Raw genomic sequence first — 15,008 nt, 5'->3', positions numbered from 1 at the left:
AAACACTCCTTAGTAAAACTCTAAATACATTCGACCTGCAATTATCCCAGAGATCTGAGAGAGTAATAAGGTGACCTGAATAAAGCAAAACAGATATTATATCTTACATAAACTAGGGTGTAAGTGTATTCACCTTCGGAAAAACTTGAAGGCAGATTTCTATAAAAAGCATGGACAGATTTAAACATGGCTATGGAAAGGAGCTCCAGTGAGCAGCCTGTACTCTGCATCACACAACACTGACACAGCACTGACGCTGAAGAAGGTCATTCCCAGTTAAACTGCCACCCAGGGGATCCACACAAGGATGCCCGAAAGCTTACTGTAAAAGTATAAAAGCTCCCCAAAAACCAGCAAAAGGGAATTCAGGCAAAATAATGCAATTTTGGGATTGTGATCAACTTTTTTGCTATAAGTAGACTGTTAAAATATTTCTGTAGATTTCAGATTTACAATTAAATGCAAACCAAAGGCAAAATGCAGTTTTTCTCTCCATTAGTTCAGGTCTTGATACAAAGAACTGCTGAGGAGAAAAGCTGTAATAATTCCTCATCCTAGATGTCAATGAGATTTGCTACTATTTCCAGCGTGCTGCTCTGCTCAACTATTAAAATGATGCTGACATTTCTTTGTCAGAAAGTTAAATACAATATATAATAATCTCTCAGGAAACTTGTTGTTTAATGACACAGTAATTTTTCATTTGTTCTTATTATTAAAAAAAAAAAAAAAAATCAAGTTGGGTTTGCCAGCACCTTAACATTAAGTGGAAAAGACAGCCTAGCCACCAAATACATTCCCCATAAATATATTCAGCCACAGGACATTAATTAGTAAAAAACTTAAATGTGCTAAGTTATGGAATGGTCACTTAACTTTTCAAAATAAAAAGCTGTGTTGTGTTTAGATAACAAGTTGCCCACCTGCATGAGACACATAAGAACACATTGTTACTGACTTTCCATATCCTGAAACATGGAGTTACTAATTTTTAAATATTTCTTTTTTAATATCGTAGTTCAATGTAGGAGTAGAAGGTTTATTTCCTACCTGTAATGTACATGTGTAACTGTTGGTTGTCGGTAGCCAAGAATCCAAGTTTGGATGTCTATAGGTTCACCTTTGGGATAGGCAATGGTTGTATCTATCACCCACTGGAGGCCTTTTGATTTGCTCTCTAGGAACAAAAAGAAAGGTGATATTAAAAGTAATCAGAAAGTCCACATCACTAGTTAGACAGCTATTCCTTTTATTTTTTGTTTCACAAAGTATGAGAGAAAAACAAAGTAAGACAGCAAAAAAAAAAAATCAAATCCAGATTTCACTCCAGAGTACAGAAAAACTCTTACAAACTTCAGCTAGATCAAGGTTTTACTCTCTTATTTCTGTTGTTCTTACACGTTGTAGTAGACAAAAGAGAACAAAGTTCAGTCACTGGGAGTGCAAATAGTCACACAGTTTGTTGGCCCAAATGTCAGGTGCATCCCTCCCACTCACCAAAAGGACAACTCCCAAAATTAAAAGTCCAGCTTTCCTGGTCTGCACTTCAAGCACATTTGCAACTGGACCTTTTTAAGAGCTGGCAGTTGCAGATCATTGCTGAAGTAACAGCCATGCAGACCCCCTTGGGCAACCAGCCTCACTACTGCGTTGGAGGAAGTGCACAAAAGTGATTTGTGTCATACAACGCAGTTAGATTTTCAAAGACTTTAAAAAAAAAAAATCCTTTAAATGTTCTTAAAAATCAGAGTAATGGGACCAACAGATAAATACACCACTTGAGTATTAAAGACAAGAATGCAACAAATAGAAGATGGTCAGTTTTCACAACGGAGAGGAGACAGCATCCACAAAGTCCCAGAAAGACTGATGCCAATACATGTTCATATGCTGCTCAGCGTATTTAGAAACTGAAAACTGATCAAAGAGGGTGAAAATATATGCTACGATGATTATGCAGGATTATTAACAGGGAGAGTCAAATTTAAACCTCAACACAGGTTACTACCAGCAACAGTCAAGGTCAGATATCAACCTGACATGTCTTCAGTTCACAGATTTGCAAAGACAGAGAGCAGCAGATCTGGAAAGCAAACCAGCAAGCAGAGGCACATTGCCAAGACGGCACTTTGAGTTTAGCTTAGCAATTTTACATCTATTCTGTGAGAATTGGAGCTGCCTTCTATCTGAGGTCGTGTTATGCTTGGGCTAGCATAATAATATGCTTATTTAATGCTTAACACACTAACATCTAAAAGCATTTAAAAAGTTAAAACCGGCCACCTGTTGGCAGAAGCACGTAAGAGGTGTTAGGTCCCAGTACAAAGTACAACACTTCAAGCCTGCAGCTGAGATACCTATAGAAGAAATATGATTGAGGTTGATGAAAACACTGTGGGCATCAAGAATGTGCATGGGATAGACTGTCCAACCTCTTTCTCAATACAAGAATAGACACATTCAAAATGAAGCCAAGAGAAAAAATCTTCAAAGCAAACAGAGATAAATAATTCTTCACTGAGTGGAAAAAACCTGTGTGGAAGCCCCTGCTGAAAGAGGTCAAGGATGCCAAGAGCTGGGTTCTAGAGGAAATTGGACAAGTATGTAGAAAAAAATCCATTGCAGGGTTAACTAACAGGCAGAAACCCCCACCTGGCTTGGGAAACCTACCATACTGGAAACAGAAGCTAGGAGGGCAAAGTATGACGCATGTTTGCTCTGTTCACATGCCTCCTCTGATATGCACTTGGAGTCATGGAGAAGATGCTGGGCTACAGAGATGTTTTGTCTTGCCCAGAATCACCACTCAAATTTTACAGAAGAGCTACTGCACACATGAAGGAATCTGCAACATAGTCTGAGGCACAGTCTAAAAGCCACAGTCATTAATACCAACTAGTCCATACCTGAACATACAGGACTGACTCATTAATTTCTACCTGCATTATATTTAATTAACTGTGAGAAGGCAATTACAGCAACTCTATCACATATATCTATCAGTTGTTTTAGCAAACAGATTAAGTGTTTTCATGGTGTAACTGCTTTGTTACAAATGCATATGTGCTACCTGAATAAGGTCAGACAGTATTTCCTAATATTTAGGTGATGAGTTATTAGTAGCATGTAATCTGCTATTCCAGACTTTGACCAAGTGCAGCTACACAGGTCAAGCTGAAACATCCAGTGTCACCTTCTGGAAATACAGTATTTTAAAACCCTGACAAGACACGTGAAATGAGAACACAAGGTCCCATTAAAGGCCCCAGGTTTGGCAGCATCATGACAAGAGTGCTTGTCAAGTCCCTCTTAAGAAAAGCACTAACTACAGAGTCCTTCATTTTAGAAGCAGCAATGTATTAGAGAAAAGCCAATATTAAATTAATAGTAAATCCAGAGAAGTATTCATTTAGAAATGGATTTCAGAACAAAGCCATTCAATTTATTATTTTCCCAGCTGTAAAGTAAGAATGGATAAAGAAAAGTAAATCACTTAAGTGCATAAGCAACACAGATCATTAATTGCAATTAAAAAGTGCCAGATGAATATGGGCACATTCTCTTATTATTTACACTAAAATGTTTTAAAATCATTTATTAAATATTTAGCTAGTATTTTAAAGTGTTCTTTCAGTGGATAATGGTTCACACTTAATTACAGGAATACTACCACAGCCATCTTCTCTGCTGATGTCCTACCTTCTGCTGTTGTGGAGCAGAGGCACAGCATGGATTCCTCAGAACAGCTCCAACTTCACCTCCAGCCCCTCCCAAGGCAGGGTGGGGAGAAAAAACTGCCTCTGACAGCCCACCAAGAACCCCAGGTTAGAGGGGAAAATAATAATAATTAAGTAAATTTAAAAAAACAAAACAAAACCTTAAGGTATCATCAACCTCCATAGACCCTCCTATAGAGCAAGCAGGTCTTGGTGCAGCTGCCTCCACGTGCAGTTAGCAAGACGTGCTATCAAATCACAGTCACAGGCATATTTCTGTGTGCTGCCCTGGCTTAAAATAATCCTTACATAATCATCCGAGATCTCACACTGCCAAAAAACCCTAAGTTACCGAGGATTTCAGAAAATTTATTTTGATATACATTTTGCTGATCTTTTTTGGGGTGTTACACGGTGTTGTGCCCTGCTCATAAGCTTTTTTATTTTAAAGCCACAAAGCTCTACTAGATGCTGAAAATGAAAAAGAAACAGACAACTGCATACAACACAAAGAAGAAGGGCCTCAGTATGCCTGAGAATGCTGCTCTCAAGCCTAACCAGACCTTTGAACAAGAATAAACCCTATTATTTTTTAAATGGAGCACAATAACAAGAACTCAAGACAGAAAGTTGCTACATGATAAGGTGTGAATCTCAAGTCTGGCATTTGTAGCTGAAAAGAAGGGAGGTGAGTATACTTATTCAAGAATTCCTCTTGCCAAGTTTGGCTTGGCCAACATAGCCAGGAGATGTTTCTGACAGCCAAGCCCTTTTGAATTTTCTACTTACCATTAAAAGACACCTGCATCCTTCATTTCTAGTGCCTGCTGAAAGATTGAGCTGCCAGAGACTCCCGCAGATGAAAGTGCTGCAGAGGCCCAAATTAAGCTGATCTCTCTGAGGGCTAGGGTTTTTTCTGTGGTGTCAGCCTGCTTGCCACTTTCAGCATAGGTGGAGGATTTTGATTTCCCAAATTGCTTTAAAATGTTAGCAGCCTGATTATTTTTAAAAAGTACACAAATGTTCAAGACAGGCCTGCAGGCATCTGTCTTACATAGTTGCATCCAAACCACATGGTAGCAATGTACTTTAGTAGGAATGGTAAGAACTTGCTTTATGGATGCTAAGACAAGGCTGAACAATCACATACAGCAGAGGCTTTCTGGCTGAGACAAAAAGTCAAAGTAAAATTTAAGTAGTTTCCTAACTTTTCGGTATTTTAAAAAAATGACCAGCAGAAGCACATCTTCATAACTATTTTCTTCCTTATTTTTGTTCTAGCTGTGGATTCAGTGACAGTTGCTTTGTATTCAGCTATGAAGGAACTTTCCATCAGTGTCTTCAAGACATTCAGTGCTCCATCATCCTCCATGATCCTCTCACAGCAGATACACATCACAAATTTCTTGTGGTTCAGAGCTTCCCCTTATGTGCTCCCTGGAGTTACTCTCAACCAATGCCAAGACCCGAAATGACAATGTGCAGCACTCTTCAAACCCACCAGCAGACAGCCAATGTTCACCACTGAGAAAAAAAGCAAGTTATAAAGAGAGGTTTCAGCAGGAAAGCTCACCTCCAGCCAAGCTCTGGATGGTGCAATACTGTTGTAGTTGTTGCATCTGGAGTGGAAAAGAATGCACCAGCCAGGCATGAACCTGAGGACCACAGCTTCCACTTGGAAAAGAAAGTATTTACTAGCATTCACTAATATTCAGGTGTGGTTTCCTGAACACTTACATCACTCTGAATGCAGCCAAAAAGAGGTTGTTGCCTCCCTTGCATAGCAAGGCACTCTTGCAACTTGTCCCTTGTCCTCTACTTGTCCTCACTGGATCGCTGACCATAGAATTAACTTTTTTGCCCTGAAGATTAGCTTTCAGATTGAACACCTTACTCACAATCCCAAGACTGCTCTATAACAAATCACCTTCAACAAAATAAGAAACACCTTTTCCAGGACAAAAAAGCCTTCCCACATGTTATTCAAGTCACATTTTTCATATAACAGTGAATCAAAAAGTCTGGGAGGGGGGAAAAAAAAAAAAAAAAATCAGTGACGAAGTTCAGTATCTAGCTCTGCAGAAAGGAAAATTCAATTTCTCTGAGAAAAAGCACTAGAACTGAATGTACTGTGCTGCATTCTAAAACAGTAAGATCAGATTTCAATATGGCTCTAACTAAGCTCATAGCAACCTCTTATCAAAAAATTGCTGCATGGTAAAATAAAGCAGGATAAAAAAATACTAGAACAAGGTTGGTCGAAAAATAAGCTCTACAACACATATCTTCAATGGACAATTTCTTCAAACTCCTTTGAATTGCCAGCTGTTTGGCATTTAGAACATTTTGCTAGTTCAAAAACTCACAAAAAGATAAATTCTTATTAACTGAAAAAACGCTGTACTTGCAACTACAACAGTGTTCTGCTAAAAACATTTTTAAAACCAAAACCATAAGATATCCCCGCATGCATGCAAACACAGATCTCCACAGGGTTAAGAAGATGATGGCTATGCATCAAGTATTTTTACACTGCCCATATTTCTATTCTGCACTAACACTTTCTCCTGGAACGCAGGTGCTGGCAGCAGTGCTCTGTCTGGGGGCACAGCACACCTGCCCAGAAGGATGCTTTCATCAGACACCAAAATTAACTTACACTGTCTTCTCAGGGACAGACACCCCTTAGCCACATTGTCTGCACTTTCTAGCTTCAAAAGCACGGAAGTCATGACAGTACTACCTCTAATATGTCTTTTTCCATCCTTCTATTTAGGAATAAAATTGCAAGACTTTGTTCAATTAAACAAGTGTTTCAAAAGGCAGCATAAGCAACAACTGCTTTAGTAATTGAATTTAGTATTTACCAGCAATAAGTTAGTTCACCCCATTATAGGCTAGCACTTGGAACTTGAAATATGAAAGAAGGCTTGGAAAACTGTTAGCAGGAAATGAAGAAAAGAGAGGCTGCTTACCTTGGAAAAGCAACCAATAAAGAACTGATCAGTTTAATTACAAGAATAACCAAACAGTATTGATTGTTTAGCTCAGGAACATTTGTTGTTCTGGTCACTTTACAGAGGAAGAAGCAGGTAAACTATGGGGAATTCACAACAAGTAAAAAAAAAACCAAATAACTGCAAAGGGGACTGGATATTAAGAATACTAATGTAATTAACGCTAATTAAATCTTTGAGAGGCTACTGAACCTCACACTTCACAACATAAAATCCCTACCAAAGAAATGTTAGAAATCAGATTAGAGACCTTACAGAAGAACAGATTATGTTTTATTTAGTTGTTGCAGAATTCATGAACTACTATTGGAAGGCCACAGCTTCAGTGACCTTTGATGTACAAAGCAAGCCAGTGGGCTGGGGAACCCAATGAGACAATTGTATACTACTTGGTTTGTATCAAATTAGGGTGCAGTGTAACAGGATATTAAAAATGAACTATCTTTTATTAAAGTTGCTTTTGTCATCTTTTCTTCTTTCAGCATTAGACACCATTCCAGCTAAGAAAGTAGAATAGTATAAAATCTACAATGGTATAAAGGATACAAGTTCAAATTAATTAGGTGCTAATAAAATGACAGCACTCAAGAACAGCACAGCTGTGTATCATGACTCATCATAACAGAGCTACCCAGGACACGCAACCGGAAGGGGTCATCATTTTTGATGAGGAGTTATTCTTACCCTATAAACTAATTTAACTAAAATCACGTGGGAGGTGAAGGTGCATTCCCCATCATTATCAATAAAGCTTGGTGGTAACAAAGAGATTGAAAGAATGATAAATAACTGAGAAGAAAGCTTGTTATAGTAAGCTGAATAATTTGGTAACCCAGGACACCAGGAACACTGCTAAATAAGACAGTGTAGAGCACAAGAAATAGTGGTGCAGAGGAAAAATGTTTCCAGTGAACCAAGAAGTTCAAGTGTGATGCTACTGACACAAAAGACACTCCCCAAGCAAAAGAATCCAGTAATAATGTACAAAAAGTTCATACTCAATCTCTATGCCAGACTCTGGTAAAACCTTTACTATATGTACTACAGCTGCCTCTAGCACCCACAACTCAATGATGGTAACCCCAGGAAGACACAGGCAAGTTTCATTTCAGTGAGCTGAGTTTTTTCATCCGGTCAAAAAAGGGGAAAGATGAGAGATAAAAAGCAAAGATGATCACTAACTTGCTATGCTTCTTCGTAATACATTATCAATTTATACAATTCTATTTCATTTCAATGAACAGATATTCTTCAATAATTTTCTCAAGTGGCAAAAGTTCAGTAAAAGCATTCAGGAGGCAGAAGATTAGAGGAAGAGTCTTTGATAAAAGATATAGATCAACAATTAACCATTTGTACGTTTCTGAAAGGGAAGTTTTATCATGTTAGGAACATTTTCATCAGCTTAAGAGAGGACTTGAAATACCCCAGTTTCATATCTATCAAATATTATCCTTTCCTAGCATATAATATTTACTTTCACTTCTCTTTTTCACCGCTTTTGTTATATTTTTATGACCATTACTCTGAAAGAGTAATAGGTAAAACCCACATATTTCTTTCCTATTTTTGCCCACTTATCTTTCCTTCCGTCTTTTGAGTAGGATGGACAGATGCAGTTCCATAGTATTTGAGAGACTTCCTTTCTTTTTGTAGCCAGTTAGGCCAACTATAATCAAATGCTCATTTCTCTGCAGTCTGAATCATGCTGCCCCCCCAAAAAAAAAATTTAAAAAAGGTGCCAGGTTTGATGTTCAGCTAAGCTGATAGCAATCTCCAATATGAAAATACAAAACTGGTGTTTGACCAGCGCTCTCGTAAAAAAGACACTTTTAGTTCCCTTCCAGAACTAGAAGGCCTGTAATTCATTTGGGAAACTTCTTACTTTTCATAACTTTTTGCCTTTGAGATGAGAAGGAATACAACAGGAAGAGGCCAAACTTTTCTCCTTAAAAAAACCCCAAACTTTTAACAAGGGCCGGGGTATCTGTTTCTCTCTTTTACACCTAAAATCTTCTGAAGACAACAAGGGCTTTCTTCAGCTTTTCTTTTCTGAATGCAGCCTGAAAGGAAATATTCTGATACATTCCACAGCTTGGTTTTCAGTTCATTTAAAAACTGCCCTACACTCCTGCAAGATCATAATCTCCATTCATTTCCTACATTGACAAGATTAACTTCAAAGCTAAAAATCTGGAAGTAATTTCTGTGTGAGGCTTCCTGCTAACCCTGAAATTTGACCTTCAGTACAGAAAAAATACCCAAGTCATCTGCATACGTGACTTAATTAATATGGACTTTGCTTCAAACTGCTAAACAATTATAATAATTCAGCTATGGAAATACCAGCACCACCCATGAATTAGAAAACACCACGAACTCCCAAACCATTGTTTCTATAATAAGTAACAGAAATGCACAGCTAGATTAAGTAAGATCTAACCCCACTCCCTGAACATGCCAAGAAGTTAACTTTTAAAATTGAGAGACTAAAAGCAGCGAGTTCCATAACTAGAGGCATTATTTTTGTCCCACCTACACTCCCCCCTACAGCCCAGGCTTTCCAGAAAATTAATGCTGCAGGCATGTTCTTATTCCCTTATAACTCTTCTAACATAAGACAGCCAAAATGATCCTTTAAATCTAGTCAACAGTGACAGTTAACTCCAGCAACAAATGGGGCAGTCATTGCAAAAATCTGTAGAGAACAGAAGAACTTGAATTCAATAGAAAATAATTCAAAAGGAGAAATGAGGTATACAGTACTGGGTGCAAAGAAACTTTCAAAATAAGGACTAAGTATCTGAATATAGTTTGCATATTCTAGAAATACTTTTACAACAGTTCCACACTACCATAAACCAATACTGAAACTGATGATCAATCTTGCTGAAAGGAGCAGCACACCTTCTTGCCCACCCTGGGTGCTCATTCCAGTATCTGCTCTATTCATCACATGTACCAAGACAAACATTCATGCAGCCACACTACAGACTACACCAAATGAAAACCAAGGTTTTCTTTTCTTGTGCATCTCAACATAAAAAATAAATTTAGTGGAACTACAAGCAAATATCAAAGTATTTCTATAAATACGATGGTGCGTTATAGATGTATTTGACATTTAAAGAGCCCAATTCAACACAAATGGTTTTGCTTTAACTCAAAACTTGACATTCAATTTGCTTTTTATGCATGAGTGAAGTGGACCTCTTACCTTTCATCACAGCTTCTCTACCTGCTGGAGTTCCATTTTCTTGCGGCGCTACAAGCGTTTTCAGAATCACTTGTGTTGCCCCAAGCCTCGGCAGAGTGACATGTTTAAGAAATGGCAAATTGTTTTTCTTGGCAAATGCCTGGCTTGTTTCTCTCCTTTTCCTAAGAAAGCCACCCTCTGGAAATAAAACAATCCATTTCCGATTGCGGCTCCTGTAGTATTTTTCTAGATGCTCCTTGAGTAACACAAGCTGCTGGTCACGGTGGGCTCTTCCCTGTAAAGATAAAACATTACTTACATAAAAAAGAATGCTTAAATGAGATAGCACTAGACAGATAATTATTACATTTCTAAGATTGCTCTTTTCAGAGATACAAATAAGCCCCTAAGACAACACAAAATAATGTTCTCCTCAGAGTACCTACTGGTGGTCGAATTAATGCAACTTTACAGAAAAGGCTGAAAAAAAGCCCCTGAAATTGAGAATGAAGTTCCCATTTTTATGACTTATCTGCAAGGTCAATGGCCAAACTCTAAGAACTCCACAGAACATGAGAATCTATTTACCGAATTCCCTAGTTGTTACTGGGTCCCAAGGATGAACTGAATTCTGCAACACAGGCTATAGGTCATGCTATGATTTTGAGGTCTATGCATCATCGGTAGTTTTTGCAAACCAAACAGGATCTTTGCTTACACAGTCTTCTATGCACCTCTCACCCCATCCTATATTAGAACTGCAGAAGTACCACAGACAGACCTCGAGACCAGGCCTGAGTTGGGTTACCACGGAAGAACCACAGATTTCACCCAAACCTGTGCTGCTTGAATGACTCATTCATTTCTCCTCTTTGATGTTTTAGCACAACTTCTTCACTTAAGACAGTAAGATCTGTCTTTTATTACTGTAGAAATACCTTTGATATCTTCAACAACAATCTCCTCTCTTCCTATCCCTGCACACAGCAAGGACAAGCTACCCAGATTTTCACAAGAATGAATTTACATCCATTAGCATTTTTGAGTGCTCCAAAGTGACTTTGCCAAATCTCACAAAAGACACAGGTGTACGAAATTTATGCTGTCCTCAGCAGAGGTGATTTTAATTTTCTGAAACATCAACAAAACTGCCAAAAACATTCCACTCTTTGTTTTTTTCTGTCAGAGGGAGGTAGATGGAAAGAGTGGGGTTGAGTGGAAGACAAGAAGAAACAGTATTTTATTGAAGACAAGTTTTTTGGAAGTGTTTCTCCTAGATTTTGAAGACTCAAGATAGCCATTACTTCCAACTTACCTCATGACAGGGAAGGAAAAAAGCTCTGCCTGCACATACTAAAGTAATGAAAGAGCAATATAAAAGCTCCTCAGTTAAACCAGTCCTTTCTCAACAGACCACAGGACTCCAGGATAGCACAGTAGTTAAAAAAAATAGAAGTGAACAATAATCCTTCACATGTTAGATAGCAGAACTCTCCAAAACTCAAACAAACATAACAAACAGGACTGGTGGATAAATTGTAGTCTAGCAAATACCACGAGGTTTAAGACGCTGCTGCAATACTGAAAAATCTGGACTAATGGGAATGACAGGATTCTTTAAAAGCAACTGTGACTAGTGGAATACTGAAGATGTCTGGAAGATAAAACACAGTTCACATACCGTCCAGAAATAGCTATGCTATACAGAAGCAGAAGTACCTCATTAATACAAGCAATTCTTGAAGACCATGGCTAGTTGATCACCATCACAGGGAATGGGCTCAGCCTTCTTTCCTTTAGAGGAAAGAAAACAGGTAGCAGCAGACTGCTGACAAATCCTTTAGGATGCCATGTAGTTTGCACCACTGATACAACGAGCTACTAGGAGTAGCTACACTAGCAACATTAGTCAACTTCTAGTAGACCTCACAAGCACTCCTAAAACTGCCATTGGTGCTGCTTCTGAAAATGAGGTTCATGTGCATTTTTAACAAATAGGATGTGTAGTACCATGATCAAATTACATCATTTTACAGGGGAAAAAAACCTAAAGTATTTGCTCATCCAAATACTACTAGTGCCTTTCTGTAGTTAGGCAAAGGATCATTACTCACTTGCCTTAAGTGTTTTTAGTACATCCAAAGGGCTAACTAACAGGCAAGTAACATTTCCTTTTCAATTGGTTTATATTTAGACTCATGGTGACAATCTTTTTATTTGTGATGTTGTGTATCTCAGCCACTTTACAAAACTGAGGAAAAGTCTTAGTTTTTGCAGCTCAGTAATGGCTTGGTTTTGTAACCAGCATTGCAACCACAGTCAAAAATTACAATCAGCAATCTGACAGCCATGTATACCTCAAAATGTGTATCTTGTGAATTTTAACTACTAAAATAGTTTTTTATTTTACAAAGTGTCAAACTCTGCTCCCTTCCATAATCTCACAGTACATAGTTGTATGCTTCAAGAGACCTTTATTTTATTATCTAATTTTGCCTGAGGTTTTCTACCCATGCCTCTAGTCTTAGTGAGAATTCTCACTTTAGCTGTCTACATCTGTGATTCAGTATTATATTTCATTCTGAGTAAATTAGCTTCACCTTCTCTGTAAAGTGAAAATTAATTCATTCTATCTGGCTGCACAGACATTTGAGGTCCAGACAAATAAAAGGAGAGAAAAGAAACATGTATGCTGGATGTCACAGTTCATGTGACCAGCAGCAGGTTCATGCTTACCATTGTGGTCCTAAGTTTCTACTTTTAGAGTGCAGCTTGATCAACAGCTACCAAACAACAACAAAACACCCCAAATTGTAAGAAATAATCTGAGCTTTGCACTCTTCAACATTTGAAACGCGAGGCTCAACTCACATTCTTTCCTGATGCTCAAATAATAATCAACCTTCAAGTATTTATTCAGGTCCATCAGCACCTTAAACTGGTCTACTACCATGTCACCATCAAAAGGGACAGTCCCGCCTTTCCTGATCTGAAACTTTGACAGTCAGAACAGTGATCTAAGCAGACTCACTGCATCACTTCAAGGTCACTAAGGAAAGAAGAGAGGCACCAACAATGGGCAGCCAGAAGCAGAGAGACAAAAAGGCCTGTGTACTTTGCTTGTACAACTCTCTCATAAAAGGCTCCCATCATAATTGATTCCATAAACATTCGTGTCTAGGCAAATAATAAGATTGGATAAAAAGAGCAGTTTCAGACCAAAGCTCTACCCCAATACACACATTACAGCATAGTTATTTCATCCTGCAAACCATCCAAGAGGTAATGAGTAAGTCCCACAACACCACCATGTTCCAAGTAGAAGGATAAATCAAACCACCATTACATGTTTCCATTTACCTGTCTTATAAAGAAGTCTCCATGGATTAGAGACACAATGCCAAAGTTTGTATACTTAAAAATATGATCCATCAGCCACATCATCTGACGGACAACCTGAAAAGTTAAAAAAAAAGTTTAGTAAATATCAGCTGCATGGAATTATGTATATACTGGTCACATTCCTGTCAATCTCACAACAGCAAAAAAAATAAATACATGGAATTAAGTCCTTTATGTCTCAAAGTATAGTGCAGCACAGGTGCTACACTTCTCCCTCAAGAGCAGGATTAAATACCTGCCTTTTTTAATGTAATATACAATTCTACACTATTAGCCATATCCTAGAGTAACTTCTACTCCATCTTTTCACACAGGTAGTGTAATGTTTCTTACTGACATACCACTACAATTTCAAGCCAGTTGCAAACTAAAGCCATTTTCAGTGTTTGATAAAGTACACAAAACGATACAGATCTGTACTTGAAACGTTTTATGCCTACAACAAAAACATGTTTCCTTATATTTTTTGTACTTGGGAGATTTTAGGGATGAGATCATGTCGTCCTCATGCTTCTGACATGCAGATGCTCTAAACATGCTTCCTCTATCTTTGAACAGTAGCATTCACTGAGTCCCATGTACAGCCCACATGCCATTACTGATTTCTCTCATAGCAGAGCAGCTGCATGCATCCTTGAGAATTTCATTAAGTCATGCTTCTTGTCCTGGCCAAGAAGCATGGTGAGAAGGCAAAAAAAGAAGTTGAGCCATTAGATACACTTTGACCATCACTTCTTACAGGACAGTGAAGGCAGATATTGTACCTGTTTAGCCCTTTGAGATTTAACATAGAATAATTACTCCAGAGAAGGTAAATAACAGAAGGCAAAAGGTTCCTCTCTCACAAGATCTTTCCCCTCTACAGCTCCTACATGTAGATTTTGAAGGGGCAGGATTTGGCTCTGCAACACCAGAAAAGCCAGTGTCTCTCTTACATGCTTCTCAGTCATACAAGAGAGAACTGGAGCTGTTCAGTCTTGAGAAGAATGAGAGGGGATCTTATGAATGTCTATACATATCTGATTGGTGGGTGTCCAGAGGAAGGGGCCAGTCTATTTTGGTGGTGCCCAGTAATAGGACAAGGGGCAATGGATTCCACCTCAACATGAGGAGAACCTTCTTTATGGTGAGCGTGACAGAGCACTGGAACAGGCTGCCTAGAGAGGTTGTGGAGTCTCCTTCTCTGGAGACTTTCAAAACCCAACTGGATGCATTCCTGGGACGCCTGCCCTAGGTGGTCCCGCTTTGGCAGAGGGGTTGGGCTAGATGATCTCCAGAGGTCCCCTCCAACCTCTGACCATTCTGTGATTCTATGACACATTAGGCTAGCTCCTTTTAACCTTCCCTATGATATATGGCCACGTAGACTAATTCAAGGTCAGTGAAACTTAAAGTCATATAATATAGTACTCTTCAAATTATCACAATCAAGAAAGTGTATGGAGAACCAAGGTATTTCTCTGGTAGTCAGGCACCTTCTGCTTGGCATCATTTAGTTATCCAAGACACATAATTTGGCGCCAAGACAGAAACAGAGCAGCCTAGGAAGGAAAGATTTCCCCTAGAAGATACAACACATTGTTCATATATTAGTTCATCTACCACTAAACTGTACTCTACGCTTCTCTCCAAACACCAGATGCTTGCACAGTAACTGAAATGCTCAGAATCCACATC

At 38.5% G+C, this 15,008-nt stretch overlaps 1 protein-coding gene across 4 annotated transcripts in view; it reads right to left on the bottom strand.

Annotated features, from left to right (window-relative positions):
* Positions 1-15,008, bottom strand: part of LPGAT1 (lysophosphatidylglycerol acyltransferase 1) — a 65,451-nt gene that overhangs the window by 18,783 nt on the left and 31,660 nt on the right. For all 4 annotated transcript variants that reach the window (XM_051616075.1, XM_051616076.1, XM_051616074.1 and 1 more), the window contains 3 exons: positions 13,290-13,385; positions 9,951-10,224; positions 1,051-1,177 (listed from right to left, as the gene is read on the bottom strand). In XM_051616075.1, coding sequence (XP_051472035.1) covers positions 1,051-1,177; positions 9,951-10,224; positions 13,290-13,385 — 497 coding nt within the window. The remainder of the gene's footprint in view (positions 1-1,050; positions 1,178-9,950; positions 10,225-13,289; positions 13,386-15,008) is intronic.

The sequence above is a fragment of the Apus apus genome, chromosome 3 (assembly GCF_020740795.1).
Source record: "Apus apus isolate bApuApu2 chromosome 3, bApuApu2.pri.cur, whole genome shotgun sequence".
In the NCBI taxonomy this organism is placed as follows: domain Eukaryota; kingdom Metazoa; phylum Chordata; class Aves; order Apodiformes; family Apodidae; genus Apus; species Apus apus.
Note: the sequence above shows the minus strand (reverse complement) of the source record. Positions and strands in the feature narration are given on the sequence as shown.